The sequence below is a fragment of the Numenius arquata genome, chromosome 5 (assembly GCF_964106895.1).
Source record: "Numenius arquata chromosome 5, bNumArq3.hap1.1, whole genome shotgun sequence".
In the NCBI taxonomy this organism is placed as follows: Eukaryota; Metazoa; Chordata; class Aves; order Charadriiformes; family Scolopacidae; genus Numenius; species Numenius arquata.
Genome location: NC_133580.1, coordinates 28,384,106 through 28,411,488, shown reverse-complemented (window position 1 = coordinate 28,411,488; position 27,383 = coordinate 28,384,106). Strand labels below are relative to the sequence as shown.

The following is a 27,383-nucleotide window of genomic DNA, read 5'->3' as shown; positions in this document are numbered from 1 at the left end:
TTGCCCTAAGTACCACTGCAGTACTTCTCTCTTCTTACCACTACCCTACAGCTAACCTTGAAACAGTGTGTGCTATAAATCCTCCACTCCTTCCGTGGATGTTTTGAAATATAATAGATGAGCCTGAAAAGGTCAAACAACCTGTCTGTTTCAAAACCAAACTTTCAGAATGACCTTCCTCAGACCAGCAGCTTTGCTAAACCAGCATCACCGAAATTGTTGGGGCTTTCTGTTTTACAAATAATCAGGACTATGATCAAGCAACAGGATTCCATTTTAGCAAATGACAACGTGATTGTGAGTAGCGAAAAAAGTCCCCAAAAGAAAAGCCTTTGTAGTTCCATGAAATGAAAAATAACATTGCAACTTGCATATATGTGCGTGCGTATGTTTGAAAACAGGATTAGTTTAGGAAACTCCAGAGAAGAGAAACTCTGTGGTTTGCATGATTCAGAAGTTCCGCAAGCAACGTTTCACAGTTTTGAAATTACTCAACAGCACAGAACAAGATGTCCCACTGTGTTCAATCATTTTGACTGAAAGCCATTGTAATATATTAAAAAAACTATCGTTGTCTCTGCAAAATTTCCACCTATCCCCAGGACATGTTTATAAAGAATTAAGGTAAAGGGAAAAAATAATCAAATCTCAGCTGATACATAAATAGCTAATGATTGAGTTGCTATCTGTCACTTAGGAATAGCAGCAAACCACTGATCCTTGTTTGTTCTTTATCACACTGAATAGTTGCAGTGTTTGGATAAATGGCAGTAACTTTGCCAAGATTTCCTATAAGCTATTTTTGTGCTTTGATACTCTAAGGGAAAAAAATATACTACAGTGAATTAACAGAAGAGCTCAGCCTGTGTTATGGCTTGGTACACTGACAAGGGGAGAAAATATGTTCAAAGCATACCTGCTATAGGACGATCAGAATTAGCCTGCCATCAAAATTTGACACAAAACCAGATAGCCTGCCTTGGGGCATTGGGCAACTAAAGGCCTGATCATCTCGTGGCAAAACCCGACCAGCCCTGCAGCTTAGGTGAGGCTTGCAAATGCTAATTCAACACAGAACTTTACTACCCAGCACCTCAAGGTTCTCTGGGCAGAGTTTGCCCAGGGCCAGAAAGATGCTACTGGCTAAAACTCCACCAGCGTGGCACCGAGAGCAAAGAAACTGGAGGAGGAAGAACTTCAACTGCCAAATACTTGCTCAGAGCGCACAGGTGCAGTCCTGCTGTGTGGCGTACTGCCTGACTGGATTAAAATCAAGGAGAAAGCCCATTACCACTGTCCCAGACCACTCATGGAGCTCCTACACCAGTATGCTGCAATACCCCATGTGCTAGGGGTATTAGCAGGTTAGTAGATAGGCCTAGGAGTCAGATCTCCTCTTTTTCCTCACTCTTTTTCTCTGGATTAAAAATAGAAGTATTAGAATAGAATAGAATTAGAATAGAATTTATTCCTGCAGAAAGGTTTTGGGGCACGGGCAAACAAACCCCATCTAATTTGCTGTGGTTTACACACAGATATGAGAGTTAATGCTGTGAACATGATTCTAGTGATGCTCTTGGATGATGAAGGGCCTGGAGCATCTCTCTTACAAGGAGAGGCTGAGGGACTTGGGTCTTTTTAGTCTAGAGAAGAGAAGACTGAGGGGAGATCTGATCAATGTTTATAAATACTTAAAGGCAGGGTGTCAAGAGGATGGGGATGGTCTTTTTTTCAGTGGTGCCCAGTGACAGGACAAGAGGCAATGGGCTCAAACTTGAATATAAGAAGTTCCACCCAAACATGAGGAGGAACTTCTTCACTTTGAGGGTGGCAGGGCCCTGGAAGAGGCTGCCCACGCAGGTGGTGGAGTCTCCTTCTCTGGAGACATTCAAAACCCTCCTGGACACGTTCCTGTGCAACCTGCTCTGTGTGGCAGTGGGGTTGGACTAGATGATCTCCAGAGGTCCCTTCCAACCCCATATCGTTCTGTGATTCTGTTATTCTTTGATCTTGCTCCATTTACAAGCTCTTTACAGTCTTAACATTAATTGAGTGATGTCTTAGAATAAGAATTCTTTTCTTATTTTTCAGCATCACCATTTTAAGCTATTTTTTTGATTGGTAACATAGCTTTTTTAAAAAATATAGCTGCTGAAATTCCATGGGGTAGTCAAGCTATTAGGAAATATATATTTGTTTCAGAATATTTTATGTCAGATTTCCAGAAAATGGATAACTGCACCATAAGAAAGTAAAATAGTGGTTCCTATTCTATTTCCCAATGAAGAGTCTGTCTTGTTGAAACCTCTGAGCATCCACTTCACTTTGAGTGTGTATGTTCATTCTTTCTTTGATCACTTCATTAAAGATGGAGAAATGATTGATTTGTTCTACTTTGTTCTGGCCTTAACAACTTTGCAAGCTGTGCGATACAAAGACTCCTCAGAAAGGAGGAAAAGGAAAACGAGAAGGAAAGAAAACACTGAAAGGTCTCCTGGCACTGTGAGTTGAAGCAAAGAAATTTGATTATGGCAGTTCTTCTAGTGGCAAAGCATAAACCTGCAGAAACCAAGTGTTTAATGTCTCAGGAGGTTGGTCTCTTGGCGAATGTATTGCTGTATGCATCAAGCTGTCCTAACAGCAATGCATGCCATTCATGCTGCACTGCAGACACTTCATCCAGCTTGTACTGGTCCTTTCTGGGGAGGGAAGGATCAAAGATTACCCCCTTAATTCAGGAAAAGATGACTTGATCCTGCTAAAATTGCTTACATCATTGCAGAACTGCTTGCCTCTGGCAACAGCACAATGTCTGGGCTCTTCCTAAACTGACAGAAACAAATACCTCTTTTCCTTCCTTCCTTTTTTTTTTTTTTTTTTCATTAATCATTTACAATCATGTTTTACTTCTTGCTCTTCCTTACCACATTTTACATTAGCGTAGTAATTTATTTTCTCAGCAACTTCAACTCCTGAATCAAATTCTAACTGCTAGTCTTGTGATCGGAGTTTGTCCTCCTACGCTATAACTCAAATTAAAAGAAAAAAATATCATCCACAGACAGCACAGATATTAGAGCAACCTGCTTCCTTTCTGTCTTAGGCAGAATGAAAAACTTTACAAACCCATTAGCCTAGAATAGACAAGTGCTGAACAAAAGGATTGGCAAATAGTGCAATTTCACAGCATTTGAGTCAAGTTCGCATAACACCTCTGCAGACTAATTTCTCCAAAGAGCTTCTCCTTCTCCTCATTCTCAAACACACCGACGATTGTTGTTGTTTGGGGTTTTTTTCACTATTTCTGAAAAAAGGAAAAAAAATAAAAAAGGAATACCTCTCCCTCCTTCTCGAGGAAGCCCTGTTAGCAATTTCCCAGTGCTTCAGAAGGAAAAAGGAAGAAGACAGGAGAGGTGCGATGTGGAAAGGGATGTGAAGCACTGGCTAGCGATTCATAGTAGTTGGTCCCATGCTGTGAGATTAACTCATGCTCACTCTAAGGCCCAGCTCTAGGTAGAGCCTCTGTTTGCTCTTCACGCTACCCTTCTCCACATTTACTCCAGTCAAGGAGTCTTGTCTCTGGGTGAGCAGGGTTACACTTCTAGAGGATTAGCCCCACTTCTGTCTTTACCATTTCCTAAGGGCTGGTCTGTCCCCTTGAGCTGCTGGCTTTCTGGGTAGCTCCTTCAAGGACAAATTTTCAGAAAACATTATTAACAGCAGGGTGTAATACTAATCTATGAAATATCAAGAAGGGCAAAAAATCTTTTAAGAGGAGAAGTGACGCTGGACCAATTAATCCCTAATGAATGGGAAGAAACTGTGGTCTAGGAACCTTTTTGCCCTAATATAATCTTCTGAATCTTCTCGGGGAGATGCTGTCATCTTTGCCAATTTGCATTGAGTGAGTGGTTCCCCACTGACTCACTGGCTGGCCTGTATTATTTATGCAGCAAAAGCAAAAAAGTCGCCAGCCTTGCTTTCTCTCTTTTGGCTTAGCATCTGTCCCTAGCTACAGGAATGCTATTAGCAGGTTGCACTGACTTGCTAAACTACAAATTTACGTTGAGTGCCTCCTACTCTATTATACACTCCCTCAAATCGCATATACATCACATTTAATATAGAGAAACCCCTGGGGCTGGCTCATACTTGTTTGTATTTCATAGGTGTTGAGGACTAACCCAAAAGCAGAAGTGATGACTGGGACCCGAAATGTTGTTTCATGTATCAGATTAGAGAAGAGAACCACTGGGTTGACTCATCTACCACATATGTGCAATCTCCTCCTGGCCTGTTTGCCTGGGGCAGCGACAGGAAGAGTGAGCAGGGAGCTACGATAACAGGGACAACAGGTGGGAGCAAGGATGTGCCCCTGAAATGCACAGTGTTAGTAAGAGTCACAGAGGGACCTGACCCAAAGACCGGCGTATCAGCTGAGGACATTTCCACTAGGCTGTCAGCTCTAGGCTGATGAAAGTTTCCCTGGCTTGCAGTTTTTCCTCTGGTGCTCTGAACGCTGCCAAAGAAATCATAGAACCATGATCATCTCTGGAGAGTGGTTTTGTCCATCCCTTTATGTACAATCAGCCAACACTCGTGTCCACATCCTGCTGCCCTTTTCTGTAGTGGAAGGATGCTGGCAGGGGGCACTAGGGACATTTCCCTCACCCTGCTGAGTGATCCAGCCTCTGAGAGGCATCAGCTGGGAGAAATTCACCGTACTCCAGCCTGACTTTTCCACCGGCTGAAGGCAACGCGGGGCTGCTAGGTGTGAACAAGCAGGAGTGAGACAGCAGAGCTGTCAGGCAGGGCTTTCCCAGAGGTGTGGGGAAACACTGCTGCCAGACCCCACTCTGCCCAAGTTGTATCAGATTTGGTCAAAAAAGGCTTTACTCAACAACCAGTCAAACCTCCAGGCTGCTGGTTGAAGAGAGGGTGAGCAGAGCAGGATTTCTTCACAGCTTCTGCATGCACAGTCCTTCCTTTTTATATACAAAATATGTTTATGGCAGCAGGAATGTGAATTACGGTCATTTACACAGGAAAACCGGATCCACCAGGCCATCAAGTGAGATGCTCCATTGCAAACTCTCTCTGCTCTACAAAGTAACAGATTTTAACTATCCAGCAGGAAGTAGCTATTTAATACCTGTAAAAAAAAAAATGGAACTGAAAAGTGTTTAGGGAAGCTGTGGGGCAAGTGGCACTGAGCCAGCAGTTACTCGAGTCTCTTTCTCTGGATTTGTCATGTTTAGTGCCTGTCACCTTGTCCTGCTGCACGAGGATTTAGAGAGGAAAATCAGTTTAGTTAACCTTTCTTCCAGGAGAATTTCTGAGAACTCTATTGAGAAAAGTCTGAAGGCAAGAGAAGAAACACTACTTTTTTATCTTTATTTTTATTTTTATTTTTTTTCAATTTGCAGGCTGTAAATTTTAATTCAGGAGACTGTTTCACTAGCTAGTGAAGTAGCTAGGCTGATTAGCAAACTCAGGAATTTTGCTTTCACTCATGCAAAAGCAAAAAAGGGACAGCTGTCACTTTCCAGGCTCACGTTGCTTTTAGCAGGGTCTCTATGCTCAGGCTGGTGTCCCAAGCAGCGTCCAAATTACTGTTGAGATCTCTTTTGCATTTCACTGCGAGCGCCTGTTTGGGTACGGAGGTGGGTGCTGTGCCCTGCAACCTCCTGCCTGCCTTCTGAAGGGGCAAGCCTTCAGGTCCTCAAAGCAAGTCCCTCCATCACCTCTTGCCTAACCCTTATTTTAAGGGATAATAGTAAAGCAAGGAAGCCTGTGGGCTTTTACACACACAAGTATACAGGGAGTGTAGTGACAGGACTAGGGGTAATGGCTTTAAACTGAAAGATGGGAGATTTAGATTAGATATTAGGAGGAAATTCATTACTCTGAGGGTGGTGAGACACTGGAACAGGTTGCCCAGAGAAGCTGTGGATGACCCATCCCTGGAAGTGTTCAAGGCCAGGCTGGATGGGGCTTTGAGCAACCTGCTCTAGTGGAGGTGTCCCTGCCCATGGCAGGGGGGTTGGAACTCGATGATCTTTAAGGTCCCTTCCAACTCTAACCATTCTATGATTCTATGATATGCTTTATGCACTGCCCACTCCCAGTGCTTCACAACCTGTGGCTGCCTGCTCTGCGCTGCCTAGCAGACAACGGAAGGGAAGAGTGCAGAATTGTAACATACAGCATCCATTGGCTTTCCAGAGCAAGATAAAATAGAGATTCCTTCCCTCTCAAAATGTCTGATGTCCTCCTTTTAAGGGTTACATATCTGGATGATTAAAGAAAGCCACAGACATTCACTTTCTTCCAATGACACATGTGTTATCACATATATCTGTTATGCACTCATTTGCAGTCACTTCCTATCTCCCACCCGATTTCAGGTCTCTTGTCTACAAAGCAGGAATTTTGGGGAAAGGGAGGGGTTTTTTTCCCCCCTTATTAGACTGCCTGAAAGGGTTGTTGAATAGTTATTTTTCCTCTGGAAGTTATGCAGCTTTCAGCTGTCAGAGACTCTCCCAGCGTTTGTACGTTACCCGACTGTAGGCTCTGCTCATGGGTCACAGAGTGCCGTGCTGCACGGCGGGAGCCTGCTCAGAATTACATCTCATCCACATCCTCCACCGTACAGGTTCATTATAACACAGTGCTCCTGATGCAAACTTGCTTCTTTTCCTTTCCAGAAAACTGTTTTTTCTGTCCTGAAAACCTCAAATAGGCTTATGCGTGAAGGAAGAGAAGGACTATGTAAGAGAAAACTCTCCTTCCTCCCTGCCATGTCCCCGCTGAGTGTCTGCATGTTTTCTTCTATCAGTGCTAACTTTCCACAGGAATATCCCTTCACAGACTTGAAAGATCCTACAAAGGCAAACACGCAACAACCCCTTTCCAGAGCCTGAGGAAGTATTGCTTCCTCCATCCTGTAACTGAGTATCATGAGAGAGAGTATGAAATGACATCAGAGCAGGCAAATTAAAGCCCTTTTGATACCTGCTCCAGAGGTTTGTGCACAGAGGAGGCTTGCTTGGCCTCCCCTTGCAGGCTGACCTGCCCAAGCTATTAATTTCCCCCTGCGGTAGCAACGCTGGGCCTCCCAGCTCCTCCAAAATAGCTGCCTCGGGAGTTTGGCTGGAGCGCCTGCTTCCTTTCCTCCCCAGCTGCGATACCAAAACCGCAGGCACACTGTGATTTTAGGATCGGTGCCCTCTGCTTTAAGCCAAGATTTTTAGCAAGGAAATGTATTTCTAGGAAGAAGAAGCACCGGCTGCTGAAACCGAGGGCTGCTTTCCCAGCCCGCGCTATGAGCTGCTCCGCCTGCTGCTGCTCCTCTGTGCTCCTCAGGGACTCAGCAACATGGGCTCTGCTTGAGGGCAATGGACCGTTCCCGGCATCCGTTTCCTTGGCGGCAAGAAGGAAGGCTCCTCAAACGCCAAGGCACGGATTCGTGTTGACCTGCTCGTTCCCCTGCTGCTGGCAGGGATGGGAGGCTGGCACTGAGGCTGCGCCTTTGTGCCATGTGGTGAAAAGGAAGCTGATGCTGGCAAAGGGCATGGTATTTCTCAGTTGGAAAGCATCTCAAAAAAAAAAAAGAGCCTTGGAGGCCAACTTCTTCCACACACCTAATGTCTGAAGTAAACGCTTTTGTTAATAGGTCTGTCACGCCACTTGCAACTTCTCGCCCAGTCATGCTCTCTTTCGGCCAGGAAATCCTAGCAGCTACCTGATGACTTCCTCTGTGGGAATAAAACTTGTCCCAAGCAGGACTAGAGATTGTTTTCCCTTCAATCTTAAACAAAGACATTTTTTTTCAAAGTTGCCTTTAAATCCCGGTTCCAGAGGAATGGGAAGAGGAGTTAGCACAAGAACAAAACTAAGCTTCCCTTAAAGTTCAGTCCCAGAAAGTTGAACACCTGGTAGCTTAGGATCCAAGCTTGCCGTGAAAGCTGTGAAGTGTTTTTCCTGTAATAGCAGATTCCAGAAAGTTTTAAGGGGGAGAAAAATGCTTTTGCAGTTTCCAGGTCCATCTGGCAGAAGGAAGTCAAATACACCCTGGTTCCCCAAAAATGCCATCTCTGGAGAGAAGGAACTTGTGAAGAGCAACAGTCACTGGTCAGTCAGGTGCAATCCAGACATCGGATTGCAGGCCATTGCAGAGCCCACTCTCCCTTTTGCTCGGCACATGAACATACAGATTGCAATAAATCCAGTGCCTTTGCCTCTCAAATCCCTTTTTTGGAAGGACTGGAAGTAAGAGAGAAAAGTAGGTCAGTAGAAAGCCTGCACATGGCCCATGTATCTGTGGCAATTTCGCACTGCAGGGCAGAGACTGGTAATACCAGTACGGTCTCTCATAAACCAGGAGAGGTTCTTCAAGGCATTTCTTCTGCACATCTTCTAGGTGACCTCCAAATGCAGAGATGTCAGGCTAAGTGAGGACAGTCATGTTCAAGTAAAACATGAGTTAAGTAACGAGTGGCATAACTTTTTTAGAACAAGGTTCATGCTTAGAGAGTAGGTCACACAAATGCTGTAATTACGTGCTGTCCTCTAATTATGACATCAAGATTTTCATTTTGTGTCTTTGAAAACAAGTTTAAGAAGTGCTGATGCAATAGTTACTCCAAAGTTTAGGATTCATAAATAAGTCTTGCTGGTGAGATATCTTTTTTTAAGGAAAACATTGGCTCCCATTCCACCATTTACGTGCCCAATGGAGAGATTAGCTTTAGTTAAAATACCAAAACATTTTCTTCCGGGTCTTTCTATATATTGGTTTTGGAATTTTTCCCAGTGAATAATAATTATAACAGTACCTGTCTCAAGCTGCAACTGAGGAAGATGCTTAAAGAAAGAAATGGTGAGTCACTCTTTAATGAATGCTACTTTCTAAAGTAAAAGTTTTATAGTTTACCTTGACTTTGCTATTCTAACTATTTGTCTCTCTACAGAATTATAATCCCCATAAAGCATATATTACTTAACAGGATAATCAGTCTCTATGAAATCATGAAGGACTATTTGTACTACTCTTGCACAATTTATGACTACTGCTATGGACGTCAGTAGGTACAGGGAAGTGTGACTTGGAATAGCCCAACCAAACAGCAAGCAGGATTGGAAGTTTCATGCTTGCAGCTCCTGTAAAGAATTATGAAAGTCAGTGGATAATATTATCTAACTTCTTGGAACCAGTAAAAGGCATTAAATGGAGCATGCCAACAAAAGGAGTAACAAATGATGAAATAAAGAGGTAGCTTGTAGATACCTGAGCAGAACTTTGAGGGGAAAGCTAAATAAATAGTTTAACCTCTGGAGACCCATAGAATTACAAGCATTCCCTTACCCAGATGGTGTCTGTCATATCTAGGCAATTTTAGTAAAAACTAGAAAGTCTGAGAAGTTTAACCTGTCTAATTATGGGGGTACACCAATTATGGGGGTGAAGATAACTGGGTTTGGTACACTGATATAAACGTGGCCATCAGTGTTGAGAGCTCATCAGTAACTGCACTTGAGCGCAGTGTTATCAGGAGGAAAAAAAGAAAAAAATAATCCATTAACAAATATATGAGCCTGCTAATCTCCTGGGGTGCACGGGCATCTCTGGCTGTACCAACGTACAGTACTGGAGATGCCGCAGCCCCTGATGGTTTTCCAAGCTGCGACAGAGATTTTTGGTCAGATTTGCTGTATCTACAGTTATAAAAAGGCAGGCTTAGGAAAGACTGCCTGGGTAATGACACAACTTTTTTGTCCTATTGCAAATACCAGAAACTTCTTTTTTTTTTTTTTCTTTTTTTACACCTGAAGTTGTTTAATATTTTCAGTAATTTGGTGCTCTTTTGTCCCAGAGTAAGACCTTCAAGCTCATTAGCATTGCTCTGCTGAGGGGGGTGGAAAGGAAAGGATGCCCAGTTCTTGGTGGCTCCTTCACTAGATCCTCCCTATGGTGTTGTATGATGCTAGGAGACAAAGATGTCTTTGTTTCTGAGGCTCCTGTGCAGTATTTCTTTGCCAAGCTTTCTTTCTCTGAGCTGTGCCATTACATGCACGTGTCCTGGAGCCCTTAGCAGTCCCACAGGTAGTGCACAGGACCTGTCACCAGCGCTCCTGCTTCTCTCCGGGACGTTACACAGCTGTAAGACAGCAGGTACCTCCTTCACTGCTACTTCTGCTTGGAGCAAAGCCTTTTGCCTCGCTCACTGACGCACAGAGAGAGGCCACATCTTGATGTTGCACAGCAGGGAACAAGCAATATTTTGTCAAGGCAGTGCAAGAAGTGAGCAGCCCCAGGTTGTTTGAGTGCCGCTGCATGTTGCCCACCACCTGTTAATGACAGCAGCGATGGGCAATTTAGCAAAGGAAGGTTGATGCTGCTTAGAGATGCAGGGAAGAAAGCAACCTGGTGCCAAGGCTGTGTGGGTCCTTGCTAGTTGTCTGTCAGGGAGTTCTATCTGATCTGCTCACACTGAGTACGTCAGATGTTCCCAGCCTCTGGAGGCAAATCCATACAAGCCACCGACACTGCACTTTGTATGCAATGACCCTGGGCAACTGCCACATCTCATTTTCTGTATTCTTCTTTTGCTTAAGGAACAGGTTTTGCCTGATTTAACTCAAACAAGCCTGGGATCAAGCAGAGCTCAAAGGTGGGCTCTTGAAGAGACATATATTGCATAGGGGCAGATATTCTGGAAGTTTGTTCCCTGGATGTAGTCATACTTAACCGTGTTTAACTCACACAAATTTTTCTCCTGCCCTACAAGATCTACCACACTGGATGATTTTATACTGACAAGGCTGGCTGCAGTGCTGCAGTGATGAAAAGTAGGGTGGAAGTTCACAGAGGAACTCAGCTGGAACCAAGACCTTAAGCTGGAGTCCTTTTCCCAACAGATGTTTCTGAGAAGCCAAGTTGCCTGTATGTACCCTCCTTTTCTGTTTTAGATAAGCTGTGTGAAGAATATGACCATCTAGACTATCTTCAACCTAGTACCAGCATTAGCAGCCACAGTCTTTAATTGCCTCTTATAGCTTCAGTCACCCTGCATGGATGGTCCATGCGAGGTCCTCTTTTGCCAACCCAAAACACCAGCTGCATGGGGTGAGCCAAGGGGCAGAAGTCCCACCACGAGCAGCCCCAGACCGTACCTTGAGGTCAGCCCACTGGCCAATCTGGCCACTGGCTATGTCTTCTCCAGGCTCCCTGGGAGGACCTGCGTCCCCCTCTGCGGGGAAGTTGCTGCCCACCGACAGAGCCAGGGGCTCGCTGGGATGGGTGTTTCTCACAACGGTGGGATGCTAGGCTCAGCACATCTCCTGCTCTCTCTAGTTTTTGCTTGTGTGGCTCCAGGGCCCACGCTAGGAGCTTGCTGGTTGCCAGATGTGGGGCAAATGAAGTGGTGTTTCCTTGTTTCCTTGAGGCTTGCAAAAGTCCTACCTGAAGCAACGGTTATATGAGCTATGCTTGAAGCGATGTAATGTCCTTCCAGCCTAAAAGTCCACAGGCGTCAGTAGTCACAAATTAAACTCCGAAACGGCACAGAGTTGCATTCATGAAATGCATAACCCTCTAAAGTGATAACAGGTCTGAACTGCTTTTATGTCCCTAGACCCAGCCTCTGTTATACAACGGAAGAAGTGTTCCCAAGCAAAGAGCGCTCCCCCAAAGAGCTGTGACCTTACCTATCTTACAGACAGACACCCTGAATGGTCATCAGCCTACGTGTGCTCAGTTTATCTTATATAGATAAAGCCATGTTGAAAGAAAAGCTTTAGTGAGAAAGCAGAAGAGGTGAACAGCAGAGTCTTTGTTAACTGTATTTAGCCATCTGTCTAATGGAGACTTGGGAAAAAGGATTTAAACACCCTCAGCAGTTCCAGCGCCGCCATTTGGGTGTAAGTGCCAGCATTGTACTCACCAAACCTAGGATCCCTGGCATGTCTAGTGAAATTTAAAAGGAAAAAATATGGACTTAAAAAATCCTTTATGTGTGACCTTTAGGATTCTTTAAGCAAAAATAAATTGTTCAATTTAAGACATTCCAAAATAGATATTTTCTACTACTGTTTCTGTTATTGTAACTTGAATTACTACCATTTCTATGGTTACGTGAGTTAGGTGTAAAATACACAAGAAGCCACATGGCTCATTTTTAACAGGTAAACCAATTTCTGCATCGACACTGCAGCTGACACTATTAAGTGTTGGTACTTTATTAATAATTTTGCATGGAAATGCAGTATTTCTATCAATGGTGAATTGCATTAACATCCCTAAATCAGCATGATCTGAACAGATGACACCACACTCTGGAATTTCATTCCTAAGGGAGGCGCAAATTTGGTTGTGGAGAATCTTAGTGCAATTTTCTTCGTCGTCTGCCCCGTGGGTTGGTGGAGGTGCTGGCGGCCCTGGGTGGAAGCAGCTGAGGTGCATTGCTGGGGTGTGAAGAATTACATTGACTGCAGTGGCAGAAAGGATTTGAGCAGTGAATTGCAAATGCAATTCCAGGGACTGGACTGGAGCTGGTACTCTCACAGGTGGATGCAATAGTCCTCCTTCATGATTAGCCCAGGGCAGCTCAGGAATGAGGACAAATCTTTGGAGCAAAGCAGTGGAATTCAGCCTGGGCTGAACAGGCGGATCATAAAAATCCTTGAAGCAGCAGCAGGGCCTGGAGCTGTCTTCAGGGTCACTGCATGGAGCAGAGAAGAAAGGTGAAGACCAGAGAGGCAAGACAGAGCACCATGCCCCGGGAGAGTTCATCTGGCGTCACCTCTTTTCCCCAGATCAGTAATTTAGGCAACACAGCCTATGCTTTTGCTGTGAGAGACATTATATATAACTCCTTTTAAGCCTTTTGTGGTGGGCTAGTTACAGAGCAGCAGCAAGGGTCTGCTCCCTGCCGAGCCCTCATGCCTCTGAAGGGCTGGAAGGTGGCAGAGCAGACGCAGCTGAGGGCATTTATGTGCATTTTTCCAGAAGGGACTTTGTAGGCACATCACTCTGAGGGAGCACAGAGGACACCAAGTTGCTTGGAGAACAGACAAAGAATGTTTATTCAGCGTTTTCGCATTAAGCAATGTGGCAAAGCCTCAAGAAACTTTTTGGCCAAGCCCAGCAACGCTGTGAAATTTGTGTTTGCTTGCATGGACTTACCACCAGCTTTGTGAAACGCGTTCTTCAGCTTTGTCTTTGAGGCAATGGCTAGGCACGAGGGACGGAGCGTAGCTGAAGGTAAGGCTGTGCAGTGTTCCTGGATGGGCGGGCAAGAGAGCGGCAGCTCTGGCCCTGTGGCTCCCATCCGCTGTGGCTGGGCTCCTGCACGGGGTCAGCTTTGGTCATTTGTGCCTGGCATCTGCTCCTGGCCAGAAAACATTTCTTCTTGCCAGGATGGCAACAAGCAGAGCACTGCTAGAGCCATCTGGTGACAGCTACCTGCCTGGCCATGCAGTGCCAGAGGACGAACACGACACAATTTCTTTTGTTCCTGATACCATCTTTCTGGGTAAGCATCAGCCCACGTTTAGTGGGATGTTGGGATGTCCGATTCTGCTGGAGGCTTTCAGCACAAGGTTGTTGCAAGTCATGGCAGCTTGACAGAGGAAACTAGAAAGCTAGAAAGCAGACCTCATTTCTGCTTGGGGTATAAAGGATGACCCTCCCTTCCCATAGCCTTGCCATAGGGACTGGCAGAGTGTGTGGTACATCCTCAAAAGCTGTACCCCTTTGCTTTCCACAGAATCTTAATAAAAGAAGGACTTACATGCTTCGTCTCCACTCCTATCCCAAATACAGCTGTAATCCAGCCTGGGTCACAGGTAGCTGTCAGAAGTGTAAAGAGGTGAAATTGCAATTTCTGCCATAAGCCTGAAACAATCCTATACTGCCCACATCCTCTTTTCTTCCCCTCCCCTCCCAGTTACTGTTAAGAGTTCTTCCCAACAGCAGAGCTGCCCCTGCCCTGGAAAGCTCAATCTGGTTTGCCACATTTGCTCTTCCACTTCCCCTGCGGTAATATTGAAGATGGTAGGCAGCATATCCTGGTTCATATATCCAATTCCCTCTTCTTGCTCCTCCACTTCCAGGCTGTTCTGCTCCTCCACTTCCAGGCTGTTCCTTGGGCTGGTTCTCAAACCACTCCTCAGGAAAATCTCTCAGGGTCTCTCACACCCCCACACATGCCCATCGTGGCCTTCCCGCTCTGCTTTATCCTCCCTCTGCCTCCAGCTCATGCTGCCTTTGCTCAGAGATCTGTTGTGGGGCTGGAAACCTTTCCAGGGGGAGAGTAGGTGGGCTTTCAGCAGGGACATGCTGCAGCCCAACCATTTACGCTGCCTCAGTCTTTGGTTAGTCCTGCCACAGATGCAAGTCACCTTATCGATTTGGGTATATGGGACAACAAAGCTTTGATTTTCCTTTATAGACTGCTTTGGTTTAATTACAAATATTAAGAGCAAAGCAAGCCATGAAATGCTCTTGCTGTGCAGAGCCTGGGGGCTGGCTCCACCCAGCACTTAGCATGGGTGCTTGTCTGCAGCCAGAGGGATGGTAAAAGTGATGTTTGGGGAACAAAGGACACATGATGGTTCAGAAAAAGGCTGGTGCAGAAATGGTACAGGGCAGGCAGTGCCATCGGGAGCTGTGTGACAGGCTGGCGAGCGCTGCTGTGTTTGCACGGCCCCCCCAGCTCAGAAGGTATCATGACGGACAGGGATTTTGCTTCTTACCAGAGATGCAGAGATTAGGATTTCCAAAGTGTAGGCACGTAGAAACAGGACACTCAAGCACCGATTATCTGCATGATACGCAGTCTTACCATACAGATGCACGTGCCCACATACACACAAAAGAAAACACCATATAATGCCATACCATGTGGTACACAAAAGTATGAACTTGCTGATAGAGTCTTGCTGGGAAGTGAAAGACAGAGTAGCCACACACTGTAGTCCCGTAGCTGGAGAACTGCTGCTCTCTTTCAGTAGCTGGACTTGGTGGCAGTATAGAGAATGAAATGGATGTCATGCATCAATAAAACACAGAGACAGACTTTATTTTGAACCAAAAGTTAAAATTTTATTTGGAATATCAATATACCCCAAAAAAATAAAAATAAAAACTTCCTTTTATGTAGTGAAATAGCCATTTGAAAATGGTAAAATAAAGATATTTCTCATACTATTCTCTCCTAGTTACTGTACACATATTTAAGGTTGTTTTTTTTTTTGAATATAAATCTAGCTTGAGCTTTAAGGCTCCAGAAAGCCTAAAGCGTGTAGTGGCTCTTTTGAGAAAGCAGATAAGTCAATCAGAGCTGTGTTTTTTCAGCAGACAGGCCTGCTTGAAGCTGTCCAGGACAGGACAGAAGTGAGACTTCTCAGGAAGGTCACTGTTTCAGGGGAGTATTCTTTTATACCCATTGGGAAATACACTCTAACCCCACTTCATGCAGCATTTTATTGAGCTTTATGATGTACTGGGGAGGGCCCTGGTTCCCCTTAGCCGTCGAGTTCTTGTGCGGATCCTATCTTATTTGTGTTGGTACAGTTGGTTTGATTTAAGAAATCAAATCCTACCCTGTGGTGTTGGCTTTGCTAGAAATTAAGTCTGTAACAAGGCGCTGATCCTGCCTTCACCCCAGTAGGCAAAAGGTTTCTGTGCCCGTGTACGGCTGCAGTGACTGCAACGGGGTGTTTACGACAGCAGGATCAGGGGCTTGTCCTGTAGTTTGCTTTTAATAAAATAAATGGAATGGAAAAAACGTATTGAAATAAAACAGTAGAAACCCACTAACAATTCTTCCCTTTTAGAGGGCTCAGCGACACCAGGCTGGAAAATATGACTGAAGAGCCACGTCAGGGCCTGAGTGATGCCCCGCGTGGTTCATGTCACCACTAAGTGAACACCAAAGAAGGGGATTTAGGTCTTGCAACTGGGCTGAAGCGAAGCTCACAAGTCACTGGACATCTCACCAACACTCTCACTTTCAGCAGGTGCTTGGACCAAGCCCTGAACTTAGGCGGCATGGTCTGCAACTTGCTTTGAGTTCTTTCCTGATCAAAGCAATTTTTATTACTTTAAGTATGTCTGTTATTTATGAATCGTATATAAACGTGTTATGCTTCTGTTACTGGTTCTGAAGTACAGGATAGACTACAACTACTAGAGATATTACTGCACTAACATGTTATATCTGGCACTGCTTGCAAAGGCTGCTGTTTCCCAGTCACGCTAATTGGTGTTTTATGCTCTTTGTTAACTGAAAACCACCTGAATATTGATCCCTGAGGTGCCATTGCTCGCAACTAAAACGTTGTCCCAGGTTTTTACTTCCAGGAAAGAAAAACAAAATCCACCCAGGCCTTGAAGTTCACTAGTTGTTAGACCACGGATGTTCCTCCTAACAAACCCACCGGCTCGCGCTTGCACTGGGGGAGCCACCGCACAATCAACTTCTGCGGGAAGCCTGATTCCACCAGCCACCCCCTCCTGGGCGCCCGGCACTACGCAGCCCAGCCTCCTCCCACTCTGCCTCGCCTCCTCTTTGGAAGGAGTGAGCGTTCAGCCTGGAAAAATTTTTCTCCTTGAGATGGAATAGATCTTCTCCCTCCTTGTCTCTCCTGCAACTTGTGCTCAACGCTTTATTCCTACTGCCCAGCTCAGCTCTTTTGAGTGATTCCTTTTGCATGCTTCGGCCTTTATCTTGCAAGTAAAAGCTTGTATTAGCTTCCTGTGAGCTTCTGGTGAGAGGTCTCTGTTGGAGCCAGCCGCTCTTAGTTGGGTGTTATCAGTGAGCCCAGACATAAATCATTTGTGACCGAGTTACAGAAGGTCTCTAAGCACGAGGGGTTTCCTTCTCATCACAGGCACCATTTAAAGAGGCTCCAAAATTACCCAAGTTTTACTACTTCTTCCACTAACTAGTTGAAAATATTTTCCTTAAAGTGTTCACTACACAGAAGTAGTGTTCAGGAAGAGCCAAATTCTGCTCGCAGCTGCCTAAGCGTAATCCACACCAACCACCCTTCTGGTTTTATTTCAGTGCATTGGATTAATGCCGCAAAACATAAAACACAAGACTTCGACCCTGGCAGACTGACCTTATCCCCGGTGTAACTTTCCTGACTTTAACAGTGAATCCCGTAACAGCATTTCAAGCATCTGTGGTGGTTGTCACAGGTCCCACAATGCTTGGGAATTTATATAAAGTTTGAGTTCCCCATGATGTGTGTGAATGCAACAGAATTACAGCTCTATTTAAAATAATTAGGAAAAAAAGGGTTCTGCTAGTGGGCAGAAAAATTTGAAAGAGTGACCCCCAAGGCTCAAAACAAGGGAAATAAATAGGACCCAATTAGCTGTGTTTGTATCTTGTGGCTTGTAGGCTGGAACAGCTGGAGTATCGTCGAGGTGTCATTACATTAGGGCTGACTGGCTCAGTGTTTAAGTACATGCGAGTGGGTTACATGTGATGTCTAAATAACATGTGTGCATGTTTTAGGAAGAAAAAAAACAAAACCAAACCAGTGTTAGACCTCAGAGGAAAAGCCCAACAGGTATAGTAGGACCTGTGTAAATGCATGTGTGATGCGTCATCTCCTGAAGTAAATGGCAGCGTGACCGCCAATTTCCAGCGTGATGATGAATGTACCCTAATTTGCCACTGTCCCTTACGTGCCTGATCCTGCTGCCCCTTCCCTGCACCAATGCCTGCCTGCAGCCTAGTCGCCCGCCAGGACACCCACAGAATTCAGTGAGGAGGTCACTCGGGCCGGTTTCTGCGCTGGAGCCGCTTCCCAGGCAGTAAGGAAGGTGGCCCCTCACCTCACGGGCACATCGGGAGCAAGCACTGCGAACGGTGCAGAGGTTTGGGAGGATGGGGTAAGAGCCTGGAGGTGAAATTCTTGCTCTGCTGAAGTCAGCGTGGGCATTGCCAGCATTGCCATCCAGCACGCACAGACGTGGGGGTTCTCTCTTAAGCAATTAAGGAAAACAGTGTGCAAAACATGGTAGGCTGTTTGCAATCCACCCTGTTTTCCGCCAGTCTTAAACTTAGGCTGCGGCGTGGTGCCACTTCTTGTTGATAAGGTTTATAAGGCTTTTAAGCCGTTAGCCGCAAGCCTCAAATGAGGAGATGCGTGCGGTTCCTCCTCCTCTGCCCAGACAAAGGGTAGCTGGACATGCCGGCGCTGCTCAAAGCAGAGCAAAGCCTCCACTGACTTCGCAGCGTCCAAGATTTCTGCTCCAGCTTCAGCTCCAGACACCGGACCGCTTCCACCTCCTCTTGCTTTATTTGAGAGACCTAAGACACACAGGACTGAGGGTCTAAATGGCACGACGGTGGGCTTCTACCAACGCTTCTCATCTAATTGCAGTCAACTCTAATTTTGCCTTTTCCACTCTTAACTGATCTTCTTAACCTGCTTCTTAGCCAGGGCAAAATTAAGCGTGAGGAAAAAGGCTTATTCAGCATTATAATTATCTACTCCCAAGCTGTATAACAAAATGGTTTACACATTTAATTGGTTTTGTCTAAAATTTCCACGTATACAATAGTCCTATTAATGAATATCATAGCTTCATTACTGCATATCACATTTTGCTATTTGTTGTGTACCATAAAATAACGTCAGCACATTAATAACTTAAATAACACAAATGTAAACTCATTTTCTGCTTGTTATAATTATGATTTTAGCCTGTAAAGGCTTTTTGATTTGTAAGACCATTGACATAACATGGAATGTAACTTTATTTGTTTTTCTTTTGTATATAATGAGACACCGAAAGCCCTTGTCATCTCTTAACAGGATACTAAAGCAGCTCTGTTTCATGAATGACAGCACAATTAAAGCTAAAAATCATAATTAAAAAAAAAAATACCCTTTGTACTGTACAATCTCAAATTAAAGCAAGAAAGAAAATGACAATCTTTTGCATTAGCCAGGAAACGTGATTCTCTGCCACTGGGCTTTTTTTTCTTGTTGACAATTCACAGAATGTGTATATGGGTGTAGTTATAGGTGTGTGTATATCCTATGCAGAACAGCAGTCCTTATTTTGTTGATCTAGTTCTTCTAATTGTTTAGTTAAACTACCTAACTGATACAATTTAGAATACTACATTAACACATTTAACATCAAGTTTACATACTTGCGTCTTTGAAATACTAGGAACTTTTACACATTTTATTTGGCTTTGTAAGGACTGGAATATCACAGATAATGCAATCTACTTGCCTTTGTAAGAATATGGCTGTTCTCAACTAACTCTCTAAGGTTCAGAGTGGAATACGTTTCTCCTTATATCTGTAGCTGACTTCAGAGAAGAAAGAGTGTCTTCTTAAGTGGTCAGTCTGGTGTTACAGTACAGATTCTGCAGAGAGATACATATTTAATGAAGGATAATTCTCTCTGGACTTTAGAGCTAAGCTGTTGCAGCAAAATTACTCTGTTTAGGCTAATTTTTTTTTTCTATACAAATCTCAAGAAAAACCTATTCCAAGTATGTTTTGTAGTAGTATCTCCACATGACCAGAGGAGGGCACTTTGAACATCTTTGCACTGCCCGGGAGGCAGGTGCAGAAGCACAGTGTTACCCAATTTCGCACAGTCCTGCCACCTCTTCCCACCCAGGCAGGTATCCTTGTGTTCCACAAACACACAGAATCCGTATTGTACCACAGGGCTCTGTTCTGAAAACAGTGGGCAGATACATCACTCTCTTCTTGCTAACTAGGATTTCTTCCATTTCCCCCATTTAATTCGGCGTTGCTGCAGGTTAAATTGAGATTAACGGATAATTCCTAAAAATCACTTGAGGGGAGTTATCTCCGTCTCCTTCCTGAACATCCCTCTGCTATTAGCCCCTGGTAATTTAGCAAATATTGATTGATTTAACCCTCTATGACTTATCCTGCTGCAGAAATTCCTTGCCTTTAACTGAAAAAAGCACTTGGAAAATGCACTCTCTGAGATATGTATTGCAACAGTGCATCTTTTCACATTAAACTCTTGTAGAAGTACTGCTCCTTTCTGCCTTCTGAGGGAGGTGACTCTGTGTTCCAGATCTGCTCAATGTCTTCTCTTTTCCATTCGTGACCGCAGTGTGGAGTTCAGCCACTTTCCATTCAGGAATCATCCTTTTGGGTTTCATTTTGGCTAAAGGTATCAACCTTCTATGGAAAAGATTTTAATTTTTCAATCTTACTGTTATCATAGATTTTTTTTTGTCACCTCTCTGCTTTGTTTTGTTCAACTTCAATGCTGAAAAATTATTAGAAAGGATTTAGAAACTTTTTTTTTTGAAAGAAAAGTCTCTCCTCCACCCTGGGGAAACGCACTGCTTATTTAATGTATTTTTTTTTTCCTCAACATTATTCCTTTTCTCTCTTCTTCTCTTTTTTCTTCCCTTTCGTATTTTCTTTTTCCTCTTCTTTCTTTCCTCCTTTCTTTTCTAGAGCAGACAGGTACAAGAAGGAAGTTGTCTTTCATCAGCAGTCCTTTGAGATAGAGTAGAATTCAGTGAGTCCTCACCATGATAGGATCATAAACTTACTGGGTTAAACCAAGCTAACTTTCCCTAAGCTGCCAAGTTTTAGCTGCACCATACATATATGTGTTTCCTTGTGCCATTTTCTTTTCTTATAATTTTGTTTTTCTTGATGACCCTGAGCTATGGCTTCTCGTTTCTACCACTAGTCAACCTTCCTTTCTTTTCTGCTTTTGCCGATATAGGCCTCAAAGAAAAAATGGCAGAAGAGCACAAAGTAGCTGAGGTACATGAGAGAGGACCAGATGATGTTCTGCACGTGGGAATGGCACTGGCCGTGATGCATCCAGGAGAAGACCAGGTAATTGATCACGCAACCGATCAACATCTGAGTGATCTGCGACAAGGTGATGAACATGGCAAACTTGCGTGAGACTCTGAAGCCAGCAGCCCGCAAGGCATAGTACGAGTACATAACGGCGTGTACTCCATAGTTCATGGTCATGAACCAGCCACCGCCAGCCACCATGTCCTTGTAGGAATACCAAGAATAAAGTAACACAGTAATGTGATGGTACCAGTGTAAGAAGATGAGCTTCTGTTTCCTAAGAATAATGAATATTGTATCACCTGTAACAAAACACACACACAAAAAAAAAAAGAAAAAGGAGGGGAGGAAATGAGAAACATATTGAACAATTCCAAAATTACTGCAGTGCTCTCTTCCCTTGCTGTTGCTGCTGGAGTATACACTATTTTGAAGCATGAAAAGCCACCTGGGCTCTAGATCTGAGAGCCTGTCTGATCTGAGCACGAGCTTGGCTCCTAATCTCTATGCAATCTTTGGAAACCCAACGTTTGCACATTCTCCTGCGTGGATAACCCCTGTTTGAAAACTCCATAGGTTTACTTGGTAGACCTTTGCTGCCAACGTAATCCATGGAAGTCTGAGGTGAGGTAAGTGGTGAGGTATGTGTATCATCTCTGACTGTGAGACTGCCCACTATATACTGTGGCTAGAAGAGAAATGTAGCTCGACAGAGAGCAGAAAACCTGCAGAGGAGGTAGCACAGTGTCCTCCGATTCAAATGCCTACCTGCAAACTGAACCTAGTTAAACTCGGTAGAGCCTTTTGAGCTACTATGCAAAAAGCTATTGCATACACGACCTACAATACTGAAAGGTATGTAATTGCCAGAAAAAAAGGCTTCTAGAAAGAAATTTGGTTTATGTTGACACATGCACATCCTCTTCTGCAAATTCATGTTACTATTGTAGAAAAGTAAATTTTATTCCTCTTTCCTGCTTTTTTCTTCCTTCTGCTTCTCATCATCGCACTGAGCATCTCAATTAGAGAGAGAGATATACACATGCTATTTGCTTTCTATTGTTATAGACACAGTGTTTCTGAAAAGATCCCTGAGATTTGCATCTGGGGACTTGTACCTACATGTATCCCAGGAAATCCAAATCATGAATATTAGTGATGGGTGGAACCAAAACTGCACTGTCTGCACAAGGTCTGTAATAAGCCATAACGCTACTGTTTACTTCATTAGCAGCAAGGTGTGCACTCTCGTTTTAATAAGTAATCATATGTTCAATTTATTGTGGCTGTGCAGCTCCAGCTGATGTTTTCCAGTTTTAACAACTCAATTTCTATGGTTTTGCAGCAATTTAAGCAGCAGGAAACCAAGGGGTTCTGACACAGCAAGGCAACCGGTGTCTATCTCTTTCCAGTTTTTATGCTGATGAATTGCTGTCCTGTAATTTGCTGAATCAAATTCTTTGCTGAAAAGTAAAGGCTTATTTTTGCTGTACATCTGAAGACAGCGAGCGCTGCAGCCCTCTGAGGTTTAGGAAGGGCATCTTCTGAAATGAAAGCTGGAGGGCTGCTAAATCGCTGCCTCCTCCTTCCCATTAAACTAATAAGCCACGGGATGAGAACACACGCAGACTGGCTATTAAGTTGGCTTTGGCATGCGTATCATAAGTGTCATTACCCAAAAAATTGCTGGAAAGACAGGAGTTTATAAGAATCAGGGCTGGAAAAGCTACGGATATTATGGGAAACTGGTTTCTATTTGGAGGAAGCAGACAGCCACAGCTTTCAATGTTTATGGAGGAAGCACATTACTATTCATAATTGCACGCCTACATGTGCATTTAAGGACGAATGCTGCAGAACTGAGGCAGAACCTGGCTCAAAGCTTCTTGCTGACGCAGCTGCTCTAGCCCAGCCTTCGCTTCTGTACCCACAGGGTGAGCGACGGCTGATTCGTATTTGCCTATGAGTAGCTAAGGAAGAGGCATGGAACCAGACTGCTCTTACCTCTTGACTGCCCTGCCGCGTATAACCACTGCCGTTTATTCCTGAGCTGGGAATGGTCTTATTCAACTGCACATTGCTCTAACTTCAGCCAAGCTGGACTTAATCACTAGAGACTAAACCATGCAGAGCTTGGGGTTGTTCTCTTCACTCAGTTTTTCTAAGACTAAAACGAGGTTTCGACAGCGCTGAGACCCTTCTTGTGCTTCCTGCACAGACGTTTCTGCTCGTAAATATGCGCGGTGAGAGAAAGGGAGAGAGGGTACTCACCTAATTCGGGTGCTTTGCTTAGCACAAATGCATATGCCCAGAATTTGCTGACAGGTCCAATGTAAAAACTCTGGTCACACACTGACTGCTTCAGGCCTTTGGTCATCAAAATGTACAGCATATAAGCACCAGTTCGAACAGCACCAAATATACTTTAAAACAAAAAGAGAAAATGAAGGAAGTTGAGTGGACACTTGAAATCTGTACGCCATCACTTCAAATCATTACGAGAAGGCAGCCATAGATTGTGCTGAAATACTAAGTTTGAGACCGCCTTAAAGCTGGAGCAACTCTGCTGGCTTGTTGGAAGTTATTCTAAACTCATATTCATAAACTGGACTGCAGCCGTATCTCCTGGTGAAAGTCTGGATCTCTAAAACTCTAACATCAATGTTTTTTTATTTCATTACTACAGGAACAATCCTTCAGTTTTCAGAAGCAGCGGAAAACATCTACTTCAGCTGAAAACAACGTGCAGAGTTTTGATTATGGCAGCTGGGAGACTACAAGAAATGACTTGATAAAAGAGCTGTCATCAACACCATCAGGACCAATTCCCTCTCATGATTTCCTCAGGGTTTTCTCTTGGCTTTCCCTGTGTTTGTTACCCCCACAGGAGCTCTGAGCACAGACAAACCCAGGTAGGGCACACAGATTTTGATGGGGGGTGTGTGTGTGTGTGTGTCTCAGTCAGGGCTGGTATTTTGTTGCACACGCTGACTCCATCTTTTAACAGGCCATTGCTAACAGAGGAACTGACTAGTTGAGTGGTAAACAGCAGATTCACCCTCACCTCATCAAAGCGAGATGCAAGGTGTTCTGTAAATGAGAAACATCAAGAGATTTGCAATGGCATTAATTAGCGCAATTACAGAGGGGGTAGGTTCAGATAACAAAAGCTGATGTAAGGAACAAAGGCTTTTGTCTCAGCATTGTGGAGCTCTGCAGAAGGCACTGTTTTATGGCAAGAACATGCTTGCCCATTGTCTACCATTGTAGCTTGTTGGCCCTTCAAAAGTTATGATGAACACTGGGCGAAACAAGCAGCTTTCGGAAAAACGGAGCAAAGAAAGACCCAATCTCCTTTGGGGTTGAGTATGTCTTACTTTATGCCTACATCATATGTCCCTGTGCCTCCACACAGCTCCATCTTATCTCCCCTCACAACTTATCTCCTCCTCCATAACTTCTTTGCAACCTTGTCCTACTCATGAATCCTCTGGTTCCTGCTCTGCCTCTGTCTTTCACGATGACCACACTGCAGCAAACAAACCAAGCCCCCTAAAACTGGTACGTAGACACGTGGGCAATGCAAGCTACCATTTATGCAAAGTGTGTGAAATAAGGAACAGTTAATCTGAAGTTATAGATTCTCTGTTACTTGTCCTTGTCTTGTGAAGTCAGTATTCTTTAAAAAAACATATTTTATAATCATCAAGGCAGCCTAAAAAGTTGAGGTCTATGGCAGTTCTTACTGGGTCAGCCTAGATGGTTCAAGTAAGCCTGCCGAGCATAAAAACCGTTGATCCAAGTTTTCATATTTTTTGCACAAAGTAGTTAGATAGATTTCCAAATCTGCAGCATTGATATACCCAGCCAAACCTGCTAAGGAGCAATGCACCTTGCTCTCCGCTGCCTACTGCGTGCACTCCGTAACCAAGCGGAGCACCACCCTGCCTGGGGCTCTTTGGGCTCTGGCAGTGGCATCTCAGATGGGGTTCTACATTGACGTCACACCCAGGGAGAGGTGTCACAGCCTGGCTCTCGCACCATTACATTTTGATGCCCGAGGTTTCACCGTGCCATCAGGAAACGCAGACAACAGTGAGTGCTTAAGAAGCTACTGTTATTATCTACTGCTTCTCTGGTGGTGTTTGCTCATCAGCTCTGCTGCCAGATGAGTCCTCTTCTGCTGTGCAAATGGAAAACCACCCTGCTGTGGTACAGGTGGACTGAAGGAGTTTAACTGAGTCTGGGTTTCCCATTAGCACTGCCCAAAGCAGTGCACATGTTCCCAGGCTTAGGCAGGACAGCCATTGCAGTCTCTCACGTTCATCCACACCTGCATCCAGAAGACGCAGCGCGATATTCTTAGCATCTGCGCATCCTCTCCGCGTAGGGTTGTTCCCTCTCAGACATGCTCTCTCAGCACACTTTTCTCACGTCTCTTTCGGGGATTGGTCCTCTCCTTGGCAGAGAGTGCCAAAGCCTGTCGGAGGAGCTCTGAAACAAGGTGTAACTCGTTCGGTGTCTTCTCTCTGGCGTTTAATACATGCCCCCTTTTGTTTTTTTTCTCAGGACTTGCATTTCTCATTCCCAAGAAGACAGGATATCCTGACAGAGATGTGATCCAATCACTTCCTGAGGCAGTGTACTCCTCAAGCTAGCCAGGGCAGGCTGCTGCTTGCTCCTACGTTTTGGGTGGTGACAAAACTGGGTGGAGGAAGATCAGGCAGAATATCTAATGATATGCTGGTTCTCCCATCAGCAAATACCACAGTGCTGACATTAAAATGGGGGTAAAAAAAAGGAAATTTTAAATTATGAAATCAAATAGCTGCAAGCAATATGCCTTTCCTTGTGCAGAAGCTGTATTGCTTTTCTAAAATATCATTTATTATTAAAGTTTTAAAACCAAAGAGAATTCAATGCCATGAACACAAACTCAGAGGAGAAGAGTGCCTGTTTGAGCAGCAGGCAAACGCTGAGTTAACTGTAAGTGATTGAGTATGGACCCTCAGGGATTGAATCTGGACTGATAAGAGAGGGAAAGAATCTGTGGGGATTACAGAGTTTCGCTTTGCTGTCCTTGAGATTACAAGGATGTAATTCTTCCTTTATTTCTGTTTAGCAACTACTGCAGAGCTCTCCTTGGAGTGTACCCGCACGCACGTGCACACACACACTCACACTTACTTTTCTGTGATTCCTCAGCACGGTGGCTTCCTCTAGTTTCTTGACTCTAGAATAACTGACTCCAGCTACTGCTCTACATGGTGTGCCTCAGACTCATCTGAATTTTTTATCAGTAAAAAACAAGTTACGCTTTCACATAATTCACAACGGAAGGCTTTATAAATAAGGAGGACAGCAAACTGGAAGTAACTGATCCAATTACCTAAATAGGCGTCACGAGCAGGTAGCTGTTTATGAGACGTGCTGCATGCCAAAACACTCCCGTGCCAACAAGCACGCACACCACTGGAGACAGAGAAAGACCCAACACACGTCTGCAAATGTGCTTCGGATCCAGAGAGCCAGGACTGCTTTTTTGTGTTGCTGCCACTTAGAATCATAGAATGGTTAGAGTTGGAAGGGACCTTAAAGATCATCGAGTTCCAACCCCCCTGCCATGGGCAGGGACACCTCCCACCAGACCAGGTTGCTCAAAGCCCCATCCAGCCTGGCCTTAAACACTTCCAGGGATGGGGCATCCACAGCTTTCCTGGGCAACCTGTTCCAGTGTCTCACCACCCTCACAGGAAAGAATTTCTTCCTAATATCTAATCTAAATCTCCCCTCTTCCAATTGAAAACCATTACCCCTTGTCCTGTCACTACATCTCCTGACAAAGAGTCCCTCTCCGGCTCTCCTGTAGGCTCCCTTCAGATATTGGAAGGCTGCTATGAGGTCTCCCCGGAGCCTTCTCTTCTCCAGGCTGAACAACCCCAGCTCTCTCAGCCTGTCTTCACAGGGGAGGTGCTCCAGCCCTCTGATCATCTTCGTGGCCCTCCTCTGGACCCGTTCCAACAGGTCCATGTCCTTCCCGTGTTGAGGACTCCAAAGCTGGACACAGTATTCCAGGTGGGGTCTCACAAGCGCAGAGTAGAGGGGCAGAATCACCTCCCGCGACCTGCTGGCCACACTTCTCTTGATGCAGCCCAGGATGCTGTTGGCTTTCTGGGCTGCCAGTGCACATTGCACACACACGCTTAATCTTGTTTGTTCTTTAAGGTAAGATCAACCAACAAATTTCTATCCTGCAAAGACACGGGTGTGCGGCAGAGCGATGACACTGCTTGCTCAGTAAATCACTTCTGCTTCATTTTGTTCTCGCCCAGCTCTCTGCTGTAGCTTTTGTGAGGTATTGAAATGAACTGCTTACCAAAGCAGTCCGTCTGGTGGGAATCATCTGCAGGGATTTTACAAATAAGGTAGCAGTGAATTACTGTACAATTACAGCCTTTTGCAACTAGAGAGACTGATCAGAAACAAACTGTGCTGGCTAATGCAGCTTTCTCATCTATTCAGACTCAAAATGT

General features: G+C 44.6%; 1 protein-coding gene and 1 long non-coding RNA gene across 2 annotated transcripts in view; one reads left to right on the top strand and one right to left on the bottom strand.

The window, feature by feature from the left end:
- The window catches only part of LOC141464646 (uncharacterized), a 36,485-nt gene extending 15,313 nt beyond the window's left edge, over positions 1–21,172 (top strand). Inside the window, exon 5 of the long non-coding RNA XR_012463258.1 lies at positions 20,768–21,172. This is a non-coding gene — a long non-coding RNA (uncharacterized lncRNA). The remainder of the gene's footprint in view (positions 1–20,767) is intronic.
- ELOVL6 (ELOVL fatty acid elongase 6) overlaps positions 18,766–27,383 on the bottom strand; it is an 80,371-nt gene continuing 71,753 nt past the window's right edge. The window contains exons 3-4 of the mRNA XM_074147670.1: positions 23,122–23,273; positions 18,766–21,152 (exon numbers count right to left, since the gene is read on the bottom strand). Coding sequence (XP_074003771.1) covers positions 20,728–21,152; positions 23,122–23,273 — 577 coding nt within the window. The 3' untranslated portion in view covers positions 18,766–20,727. The remainder of the gene's footprint in view (positions 21,153–23,121; positions 23,274–27,383) is intronic.